General features: G+C 41.3%; 1 protein-coding gene across 2 annotated transcripts in view; it reads right to left on the bottom strand.

Moving 5' to 3' along the window:
• Positions 1 to 3084: 3084 nt before the first annotated feature.
• The window catches only part of GPAM (glycerol-3-phosphate acyltransferase, mitochondrial), a 30264-nt gene continuing 21039 nt past the window's right edge, over positions 3085 to 12309 (bottom strand). Inside the window, exons 16-21 of one of the 2 annotated variants that reach the window (XM_033066291.2) lie at positions 11992 to 12134; positions 9551 to 9628; positions 8642 to 8782; positions 7724 to 7913; positions 7556 to 7614; positions 3085 to 6374 (exon numbers count right to left, since the gene is read on the bottom strand). In XM_033066291.2, coding sequence (XP_032922182.1) covers positions 6258 to 6374; positions 7556 to 7614; positions 7724 to 7913; positions 8642 to 8782; positions 9551 to 9628; positions 11992 to 12134 — 728 coding nt within the window. In that variant the 3' untranslated portion in view covers positions 3085 to 6257. The remainder of the gene's footprint in view (positions 6375 to 7555; positions 7615 to 7723; positions 7914 to 8641; positions 8783 to 9550; positions 9629 to 11991; positions 12135 to 12309) is intronic. The other variant, XM_033066292.2, reaches the window with a different exon arrangement.

Genomic DNA, 12309 nt, shown 5'->3' with positions numbered 1-12309 from the left:
TGCCACTGTCAATTCTGTGTCATTTATAAATGTTGGTTTTTTTGTGTAGATACAATCACTGGAGCCTGAACTCCTGAGATAATGCAAGAGTCAAGCCAGCAGTAAACCCAAAGCTCAGGAAATATCACTTGGCTTCCAGTATTTCCAAAGCAGTGCCAGAGTTAAACTGTAAACAGTTACCAGATTACAGGGTTAATTTGTAATTTATTGTTACCTGCCAGGAACACTCTGGAAGATGAAAATGCCAGGGGCAGGATTTCTCACCCCTTTTCCAATCACCAGGGATTTTACTGCTGGCAGAGGTAGGAGACTCCTACACCTCTCTGTGAAAAGGCTCACACAACACACTAAGACAATGCGATGTCTGATTTCTTCCCCAGTCCTTTCCTGCTCCCTGCTGGCACTCTGTCTGTTTTTCGACCAACAGAAAATCTAAGAAAACATTTTCACAGAACAACCATAATGAAACCCTCATATATTTCACTCTTCAATGATCACAGGGACAAGAAGTAAAATTGATATTAGAATTGCTCCTGATCTCAAACACAAAGAATCAGCCTAATCACCAGCTAAAGTAGCCAGATCAAGCTGTTTCTGTACAAACCCATTTCTACTTTGCCCAGGAAAGATGCCCAGAACAGGAAGGCAGGCAGAACCTGTCTGTTCTGCTCAGCAAGGTCCAGCCAACAGGGACAGGGACCCAGTGTTTCCCAGGAAAAGGAAACATCAGCCCTCTCAGGCCTTCTATCTTGGCACTTTTCTTTACACAAAAAATTTTGTATACTGCTCACAGTAAAAAAAAAATTTACATTATCTATCCTGCTTCTTTTCAGTGCAACTGAGGACTAAACTCACTACTTTTAATCAATCTGGGTACTCCCATAACCAGGAGATAATCCAGATTCTTTTCTTCTCCATACAGGGGACTGAGGGGAAGACACTTTTTTCCCCTTCCATCTTGTCTGAAGCATCCTTCAAACCAAACTCCTCAAATAGAACATAGTATCCCAGCTGGGACCTTATGGACTGCAAAGTTTTGTCCTGTGCAGGAGTAAGGGTATCATTACACCTGCCCTTTCGATGGCACCAGGACCCTTCTAATGTTCTGCTTGTGGTCTGCCAGTAAACTGGAGTTTTCTCCAAAGCTGCTACACAGCAGGGTTATTTCCTGTCCTGTGCCTGTACATCAGTTGGTCTTCTCTCAGATGTAATGCACTGTACTTCCTGCTTGGAATGGCTTTCTCATTTTTGCCTTCAGAGTTTTCCAAAATCTGTCATTACCCCTGGGATCATGATGTCCTCCACTGGACTACCTGGCTCTTCCTGATCTTGTCACCTGCAAATGTAAAGAGCAAATTCTCTTCCATTCTCAAGGTCACTAATGAAGATACTGAATAGACAAGACCCAGAACAGATCTAAAATTACGTCCACTCCTACTAGTAATCCTTCAACTCAACAACAAGATTCTTTCATTCTGGCTGTGACTTGTGTTTCAAGGAGACTTCATACCTGTACACATGCAGTTCCTCACTTCCTAATGAAAACAGAGAACAGCATCAGAATGTCTAAGGCCATGCATGGGTTCAGTGAATCTTTGAGCCTAATTTACATCATCTGATCTCCATATATGGATTTCCTCACCTCTCAGGGACTTGCTCTGCAAAACACTTGAGACCAAGACATTGTAAATATTATCAATTTAACAACCAACATTATTACTGTGCTGGAGACAAACCTTTTCACCCAAATTACTCACAGCAATTATGCTATGTATCTGTTACTGAAATTTTGCACTGCATAATTAAATGCACATAGATTTGTATAACTAGTAGTTACTCAGCAATTAATTAAATAGATTTTGTTTCTCTAACTGCCAATGCTTTATGACAGATGAAAGTCGAAAATCTTCTTGGGGTTTATGGTCCCTCAGGCCCGAACTCTGGCACAACACACAATGATGAACATTTCCTGCATGTTTCTTCAGACAGAAAGTCCTTTATTCTAAAGATAGCACCAATTATGATAGTATCTTTTGGATAATTACATTAAAAGGTTGGTCAACTTACAGGAGAATAAATAAGGCCAATAATTCTCACCCAGCACTGCAAAACACAAGGAACATCTATAAATAAAGATTGAAAAGAAAATGTTTCAAGCAGCAACTCAAGATCAATGTGGATTTCACCTTGAAAACACAGGGCTACTAAAAACATGATGTACCATTAAGAGAACAAAGCAGACAGCTCAAAGCAATGATCCTTCTAAATAAGCCTGACAAGCTTTTATTATAGAAAAACTGAATTAAGAAAAAACTAGAGATAAGTGTTTATCTGACATGTGGGATTTCAAAAGACTGAGAAATAGGAAGACATTTACAGAAATAACATATAAGGTCATCACCAACAAGAATTGGGTTTAATTCAAGCTACTGACAATAATTGAATTCTAAGTTTCCTGCTTCAGCCTAGAGTTGTCAATTAATTGAGCCTTGCTTGCATGTGAACATTGCTAGAGGCCTCTTGCAGAATCAGCTGATTATAACTTTTTCTTCCTGAAGAGTGAAGCAGCATCCCTCCTTCTTAATTTAGGTAATGATCATCTGTGCAGGTTTTATTATATTAAAGCCCCATTCTAATTAATTCACATTTGCCAGATGCTGTCACAATTGCTGGCAGGTGTTTATTACACTCCAGGTCAGCTAGAAATCACCATAAGAAGTCTGCAGCATCAGAACCATCCCATGCTCCTGAATGACACATAAACACCCCCAAGAGGAGAGAGGAACTGCAAAAGAACTCCATGTGCAAGAACCTTGTGGTGATGGGGGAACAGAGAGGAAAAATGGCACCTCCACTTTGCAACCAAACAGTGGCTCAGGAGTTGGGATGTCACCTCAACCTACTATTTAAGTGTCTGTCTCTGCTCCAGCTCATACACTGGTAGAGATACATCTACAAAGAGAGATTTTAATGGTTTCATTTCAGAAATTACCTGCAGTAGGACAAAGTTATTGAATGAATTATCTTATCAATTTATTAAAAAAAAAAAAAAAAAAAACCCAAAAAAACCACTAGAAGAGCTTGTTAAATGTCATATTAGCAAATAGTTTTATTAAAATGACTCCAGTACACCTCTGTGCTTCTACAACAGACACGCATTACACATAACAGGTAAAACACAGTAACATTCTCCAGTCAGCAGTTCCTGGCTCACCAGCACAGAAACACGAAAGCAACAGTATCTTACATCACCTCCCAGCTCAACCTCCTTCCACGTGGTGCTCGGGGCACTTCTCTGAGGAGCAGGCAGGCAGCAGAATGAAGCGTGTGTCAGTGCTCCCTGACCAGAGGTGTGATGCAGCCCTGCCCTGTGCTGCCCAGAGCCCAGCACTGCCCGGAGCGCGGGCAGTGAACGCGCGGAGCTGCGGCCGCACGGGGCGTGCGAGTCCCCCTTTGTCACCCTAAAAACGGGACATCTACAGCATGGCTGTGGAGAGGTTCAGTTTCTCCCAGCGGGAAAGGCACTGGCCCAAAAGGATTTGCACACCTGAGTATGATGCTTATAAGAATTGCGAGACTTGTGGAAGTCTTTATAAAGTCCTAAAATACAGTTGTGGTGATTCAGGGCCAGTCCTTTCTCTTTTACTGATTAACTTTACTGAAATCAACTCGACCTGGAATTCTAACAGCAATGCAAACATGAGAAGTTGATAAAATCAGAAGACACTGAAGGTGTAAATACAGTGCAAGTGTTGGTTTTAGTCTTTTTGACTGTTACAGCCTGATCATTTTACATTCTGTGCTTTAATTTCAGGAAAAAGCAGAGATGTTGTGTCAGAACATACACACTAGCATATATACATGTATACATACACACTTGCTGCAGAATGCAAGGGCTTCCAGTGGCATATGATTCATTACCAATCTATCACATGCAGGTTGTTTTTTCATACAAAACCAAAACAGTTTTAGAGGTGCCCCTCCCCCTTCATATATAAGTATCCATTAATGTGTATTCACATGCATTATTACCCACTCATTGATTTATGTTAACCAGATTTTTTTGATTTCTTTTTAACGTAAGCCATAAATTATTTTAGTTGCAACACCTAGCCAGAACACTCCAGTGACCGCAGTACTCCTGGGTTTTATGGTAACTAATACCTCCAATGGCAAAACATTCTTAATAAACTGACTCAAGTTTTGTTTGCTTCATATTGCTTCATTTTTAAAATTTTTTATGTACAATCTTTGCTGTTAGTACACTTCAGATTTGCTGAAGTGCGGTAAACTATGAAAGCTCATTATTCAGAAGCACCTAGATTTTTTTTTTTTGTATTAAATGGAAGCCATCAGCAACAAACATTGTATGGAGAATTCATCAGGTGGATGAACAGTGCACATCAGTGAGTATGAGATGAAACTGTTTTCTAAACAGCTGGCAGCCTTCACAAAACAAATTATGTGTGATGTAGTCAGTCCTGCTGAGACAGCAGAAGGACATAAGAACACAAGCGACTCAAGGGTCAGTGTTATCCATATTAATGTAGCTTTGGTTCAGAAATTTTTTAAGTGTTGTAGAGCACCTGGTTTAGTGACAAAACACATGCATCTCACAGTGCTAACAGTATAGTGCTAATAAACTATAAACTGCAGCTTTCCAGTATTAATAGCATTTAATAAAAAAGTTACAGAAATACTCTTGTTGACAAATGTGCAGTACAAATGCAAGCTCCTTGGCCACAAACTCGAATTTGTGTGCATCAGTTTTGTGCTGGCATAACAGTGCAAGTGCTGGGATTCAAGTATGCTTCTCCATGTTTGTGTTAAGCAACAGAGATTACATGAAGTTTGGGGGATTTTCTGCTCACAAGGCGAGGATGTGAGAATCAAGCAAAGTAATGCAGCAAAGGAAATGTTTAATTTCCCTCGTCTAGAAGGCAGAAAGGAGGGAAAACACATTTCACAAGCAAACCAGCTTCACATACCAACAAGTTATTGCTTCAGCTAAATCAGCTGTACTAAAATACAGGACCACAGGTTGCAATCTAATCTGCTCTCACACGAAGAGAAGATGAAATCTACAGTGCAAATCCTCCATGGAAAAGGATCAAATTGCAACCAGAGTCCTGTTTCATAGGACAGAATTTATTTATCATTCAGTATTTTTTGCCTATGAATTAATTTTTTTGTAAGTCAAATCACAGTCAAAAGTACATTGTCTTTATTTCTGTGTTTTTACAGGTACTACTTCATGCCAATTTAAGTCTGCTCAACAACAGAATACAATATGAACGTTTGTTTCCAAAGAACTGATTATATTATTGCTGAATTTTTTAGGGTCAAAATTAAAACTTATTTCACCAAATCAAGTCTTTACTCCACTTAAAAAAAATCTGATATCCTATTAATTAAAAAAAAAAAAACCAACCAAAAACACCCCCCGAACTTATTAGGGTTTTTTTTCAATTAAATAATAAGCTAAGGTTTTACAAGATATTCACATTCAGGCAACTGTCTCCTGACTCATCTGGCTGAATGACAGATGCCATAACAAAAACAACACTATTCTCACATTCTTCCTGACAGCAATGATTAGTGCAATTTACCACTGCACTACACAATTTTAATAGTGCAAGTTGTACCTGCTGCATTTCTCACAATCACCTGCTACATGATCATTATTCTCAGATGTCTGTACCTGTAATTTTCATTAGAATTTTGGCATTTATGTTAACACTTATGAAAAACTATGGCTTTATCCATGAAGTATACAGCCTACCTAAGCAAAATTCTTAAACCATTTATTTAAAACAATAAAACTGAATTGGAATGAAAGTTACTTGGTTAAGCCATAAGCTGTGTTGCCACTAAACTCAAGATCTCAGGGTTAGCTACAGAACACCAATATGTGTATTTGTGCATCTGGTACAGTCTTTAAAAGTTCATTTAAAATGTAACACTGATAAAACTTTTTTTAAATCTGATTCTAATAATTTATCTTATTTTTTGCAACATGTTTAATTTCTTGTATCCAAAGTGTCATCTGAGTTTCACTGTATTACAACAGGACTGGGACTGTAAGAAACCCATAAATGCACACGTAAGAAGGCACTTGTCTTCCAGCAGTTCATATCAGAGAAGGCCTTACCCAGACAGTGGCACCTTATACTTTGAAGGATTAGCAAATGTCCCCAGGCTTTGCCACAGTCTCAAAACCTGTCCTCGTGTCCCTGGACAAAGGTGCTGTGTGTGGTCTATAACACCATGAAGCTCATGACGAATTCCAGTAGTTTCTGCCTGTTGCGCTGAGGTAGGAACGTAGTGCCAAGTTCCAAAATGACATCTTTCTTTTGCTGAGTCTGCTTGAAAACCTGAAGCACAGCATGAACACATATAAGCACCATCTTGTTAAAGGAATCTCCCTCTTCTGAGATTAAAATACTATGGTCTATACTAAGTCCTCCCTCGTTCACAAGACTTTTTTCTTTTTACTTCTTCAAGGCTTAGATGGCAATGCCTTAAGGTATCATTAGAACTCACTCAATGTTGAAGCCCTTCAGAGGTTATGGAAGAAAAGAAACTGAGAAATAAGTACAGTGCATGACAAACAGCCACATCTTAATAGTGAAGAACAAAAAAAAGCAATCAAAGGCATCTAACTGAAAGTGTAAGCACTTTAAAAACAAGAATTCAGATGCCATGCTGTAATAGACACCCAGCAAACATTACCTAGTCCTACTTTTCATTCTAGTTTATCCTGTTGTTGGGAAATGATGGATTCAATATGTGATGTCCTCACAGCTATTCAGAGTCTACTGGAAGATACCTTTACTAGGCCAACTATTTGCTGGATTATTCAATATATCAGAATTTAAAGGTAAACACTTCAAAACCCATACCCAGAAACATTTTGCCTAAATGTCAATACTTTCAAAATTATACCCCTGTATCTTATCTGGTATTCAGAAAGCTATGACAGTCTGATGAAAGAAAAACACTTCACTTGCATAATCTAGATGAGTGATTTATAATTTAAAATACTAGTGGTAAAGTACAAAATTGAATGTTTTTCTTAAAGAACACCTGTACCCTTATGGTGAACACCAAAGGTGTACAAGGATGGTTCTTCTGGAGCATCAATCACTGGTAAACCAAAATTCAATACCTAATGCTTTTTCAAAGATTTAAGTAGACTTCAAAATTAAATTTAGCTGTTACTGAGCACAGAACATGCTCTCAGCCTTTCAATATTGTTCAATAGGGACACAGAGTAGAACAGAGGAACTTCATTTGCTGTGAATAAAAATGTCTAGTCACCCAGCCATCCAGACAGGCCTTCCCAGGGGCAAGAAGTGCCCTGTTCTGCAGCTTGTGCTCTCTGTTACAGCCCTCAGCCTGAAGGAAACCAAAATGCTCCAAACCCACAGAACATTTCCACAGATACATTCACTGATTTTAAACTGACACTGAACAGACTCCTTGAAATGTCCAAGTTGTGCTCATTATTGAAATGACACTTAACAGCTGCCAGCTCTGAGCACCAAACACTTACTCCAATTTCCTTGAAGACTTTCACTGCATTTTTCACGTGACTGTAGGTAGCACTCTCAGCTGCAAGAGAGAAAACCCAGAGATAAACAAACTGAAGTTCAATTTGGGCTACCTTGTGGTAGAAAGAACGGAATGAATCAAACCCAGTTCCAAAAGCAGTTTAACATACCATACACAGCAACATTCTTCTCCGTCCTGCTTATTAAGTGCTTGTGCAGCTTCTGAATATATTCAGACTCTAAAACAGGACCACTAAAATTGTGCACAAAGATCACAGCAGAGCTGTATGCCTCCAGTAAGGGTCCCAGCAACCTCTGCAGGAAAGTGATGTACTGCTGGTGCTCTTGAGACTGGCTCACCTAAGAAAAATCAACACAAGGTTCAGTGACAGAGACCAGTGGAAACCAGAAACGACCTGCAAGGCATAACATGGCAAACAAAATGAAAACAAAAGCACAAAAACTTGTACACAAACAAGTGTGGGGGTACAGCACAATATGGGAGCACAGCAAAAAAAGAGGCTTATTACAAAGGACAAAACAGGCACTGAACATCACAGACCAGTGCTATTTTGTCCTCCTCCAGGGTAATGCCATTTTCCCAAGATAAAATTAAAGACCTCACACTGTTCTGCAGCCAACAGAAGGGCTGCCCTACATTCACAGAGACACAGAAGTTTTCAAGTATTAAAAAGATATCCTAAAGAGTGCTTGTGTCAGCTCTGAGAAAACTAATAATAAATCTAATGTATCAACATAAGGAATCAATGAAGTGAAATATAAATACCAGCTGGACATGCCCCTTTTAGACTGCATGCAAAAATTAAAACAAGATACTTGAGTCTTTATCAGTTTTCAGGACTCTAACCATTGCTCTTCCACCTCTCTGTAAGGAATGTTTATATTTCTCCAGCTGTTTTCCTCATGGGAAGGAGACAAATGGACTAGCACAAAAGTACTAAGATTGCAAACCAACAACCCTCGATCCCCCCCCAAAAAAAAAATTATCAGTATTTGTCCTGAATAAGCAAAGCAATTTATATCTCTCACAGGAAGATTCAACATTAGTAGCCTAAGGAAAATAATACCTTCAGGTAGCAATCTCTCTGCTCCTCTCCAAAATCACTGTCTTCATCTTCCTCATCACTTCTCCAAGATATTGGCTCAGGGAGTTTTTTATTCCACTGTTGTTCTGTAAGACTGGGGCTAACATCCTCCTGATCATCCTGCTTAAATTTCAGAAAACAAGGTGGTAAATAAGTAAAACTTCAAATCCAGGCAAGCAATAGGTTTATTTTATAATCTCATCTGACTTAATCAATGCATTTATTAACCAGTATTTAATGAAAGCAGGTGAGACTCAATTATAGGTAGCACTGAGAAAAGGAGAAGAGACACTTGGTGAAAAAGACTGGGGCTTTTTCTTGCTTCCTCCTGGGTGCCAAGGTTTGTTTACTGTGCACAAAAAGAAGTTTATGAAGCAAAGACATGCTGAATCAGCTGCCTCTACTCCTAAGGTTTTCTTTGCACTGTGCACCTCTGGCAAACTGCACCACATGGAGATTCCCCAATAGCCCTGAAATGCAAGCTGAGGAGTTTTACAGTAATTCTGTGATCAATGCATAGGAACTAAAGAATGACAAAAGGGCTGGACTCCTGACTACTGTAGAATAGAAAGTAAAAATCCATGTAGCTATGCTGCATTTGAAAGGGTTCCAATAATAAAATAAATCACAAGTTTCAAGACAGTACAAAAAATACATGCCTTCCTTAGTAGCCTTACTGGAAAAATGAAATTACACAGAGAGTCATGAAGCATCACAGGCTGACTGTACCCAACTGTCTGACGCTCATGAACAAGAATGAAGCAGTCTCAGTCCTGGGCATGTTGTTACAAGCTTTCAGTAACAACATATACTTAGAACAAGTATCACAACCAAGCATAAACCACCTATAGTGCAGTGTACACTACTCCTACAGTATCTCTGCCACTTTACCTCAGCCACCAGGAGAATGCCATACTGGATCAGCCTTTCCACAGACTCATGGCAAACTTGATAGATCACCTGGCAAGGCTGCACAACATAAAAGGAATGTAATGAGAAAGTCACACCCATTACAGCAACATCATTCCCTACTCAGTAGGAGTGTTTTAGATACAGCAGCATTATTTGTTTTAGGCAAGCTGTTAAACTTTTATCAGCACAATCCCAAAGCACCATTCTTGTCTTTATCTTGGCAGACACTTTAAAAAATTATAGTGAAATAGGATATTTTAAACACGTCCAAGATTTTTCTGAAATACATTATCACTGGTAGAAAGCCACATTGAATATTCTCCCTTTTTAATAGCCTCAAACCAAATTTTAGTTTGTTAACAGTTCTGGAATAAAATCATCATAAAATTAAAATTATTGAAACTCATAACAGTGATCTATTTGGAATTTAAAGAAAACTACACTTTCAAGAAATTCTCTTACATGTTTTGAAACTGAATAAAAAAACCCAACTTCTTTTACATTATTCATAATCATCTAGGAAATATTTTCTTAGTTAAAAAAATAATAATCAAAAAGCAGAAGGATAATACTACTAAAGAACTCCAGTATATGAGCTAACATTACCACCCAGACTAAATACCACTAGTCAATATACTAAATTAGGCTTATGCTTCCACGCATAAGCACAAATCAAATCAAAGTACAAATGTAAGAACTTAATTCAAGAATCTCTAGAATTTTAAGTACAGTAAATTCACGAATACAAGCCGCACTGACTATAAGCCGCATCTCTGGGTGTTGGCAAATATTTTGGTTTTTGTCCATAGATAAGCCGCACACGAATATAAGCCGCTCTGTCGTTCGCAGCGAGGACCCGCGCGCAATTAGTAACACAACCGCGGGAGGGCGGGGTTTACTGGCTGAGCTAAGGCTGTGCAGGCTCGGCCCACTAGGGGCCGCTGACGGGGCCAGGTGGTCCAGCACGGTGCTGCAGTTCGGGGCCGGCCGCCGCTGCCACTGGGCTCGGTCACCCCGGGTCGGCGCTGCCCTGCGGTGGCAGGCAGGGACGGAGCTTCCCCTGCTCCTACGGCAGCGGCGGCGGGCGGGGAGGGAGCTTTCCCGCGCCCGTGGCGCCGGCGGCGGGCGGGGACGGAGTTTCCCCGCTCCTGCCGCGGCGGCGGCGGGCGGGGACAAAGCACCCCGTCGGCTCCCCGAGCCGCGGCAATGGCTGCGCGGGGCTCCCGTCGGCTCCCCGGGCCACAGCAATGGCGGCGCGCGCTTCCCCCCCCCTCCCTGGGCCGCAGCAATGGCGGCGCCGGCTTCCCCCCCCCCTCCCCGGGCCGCAGCAATGGCGGCGCCGGCTTCCCCCCCCCCTCCCCGGGCCGCAGCAATGGCGGCGCGGGCTTCCCCCCCCCTCCCCGGGCCGCGGTAGGGGCGGCCCGGGTCCCCCCTCTCCTCCCCGGGCCGCGGCAATGGCGGCGCCGGGCCCCCCCCCCCCCGTCTCTCCCCTGGGCTGTGGCAGAGGAGGAAAGAGAGCTCTCCTGCCTCTCTCCCCGCCCCCCCGTTCTGCCTACACGGAGCCAGGCTCCACCCGCGGTGCAACAAAGTAGCGATTTGTAACAATCGCAAAATGCCGACTTTGCAGCTGCTCGGCTCAGCACTCTGGCAGGCACTTCTGAGGTTGTATTAGCCGCTCCTGATTATTAGCCGCATTTCCGGTTTAGGAGCAAAATCTTAGTCAAATTGGTGCGGCTTGTATTCGTGAAATTACTGTAACTCCTACACATAAGAAAAAAGAATATCTAGCTCTTAAAATTGAAAGTATGCAGTGTCTGAAAAATGAGATAATATCAGCTCTCATCAGTATTGTGCAACCACTAAACCTGAAGTCAGGCCATGTTTGAAATTGCCACTAAGTACCAGGTGTGGCACAACATGAGTACTACACTCCTATGCAAATAAGGGATATCTTTAGAATATGGAGCCTTACTTCCCAACATAGTTTCTATCACCTGTGCAAACTCATAAGAGCTGGGTACTCAAAGACTTTTGCTTCTTAAATAAAAATAAATAAATAAATCGTTTGGGCAGAATGCAAATACAGCCTTGATGATCCAATGACAGGAATGACACAAAATATGTTAGAGAAGCTGCTCTCTCAGCTTCCCACAACTCTAGGTAGGCTTCTTAATGCTGCCTTTCTCAGGAAAAGCCTAAAGCACAGCAGAAATGCCCCAGGCCCAGCCCAGCATCACCCCTTTCAGCACTGGCAGGGCAGGAGCAGCAAGTGGCACTCAGTGTGTGACAGCCATTGACAGCCACCATCATCACACTGCACTGACAGTGACAGATCAGAGCTGTGACACTTGTATAAAGCATCCTTTAATTTTAAAGTAACAAGCAGAACAAAAAACTGGACAATGAATGCAATTACTTACCAAAGATACAGTGAATTCATTAGAAAGCAAGTAGCACAAGCTGGCAGCTTTTCTGACCAGGTGTTCTTGACTGATTAAACTGGGAGAAGCACCACTGGTACCATTTCTGCCCCTCCTGCTCTGAATGGCATGAAGACTGCAGGCTGGAGCAGAAACAAACACAGCCAAAGTTTAATCTTATAAAGAGCTTCATGGCAAAGGAAACATCAAATTTCTGTTTTGCCCACCTCTGGGGCTAAAAGCAGTCAAAAATTATACATGTAATTCAAGAATAAAGACAGATTTAACCATTTTGCATCCAGTAATGTCAGATCAGAA

This window comes from Catharus ustulatus, chromosome 8, assembly GCF_009819885.2.
Source record: "Catharus ustulatus isolate bCatUst1 chromosome 8, bCatUst1.pri.v2, whole genome shotgun sequence".
NCBI classification, from domain to species: Eukaryota; Metazoa; Chordata; class Aves; order Passeriformes; family Turdidae; genus Catharus; species Catharus ustulatus.
This window is presented reverse-complemented; position numbering and strand designations above follow the sequence as displayed.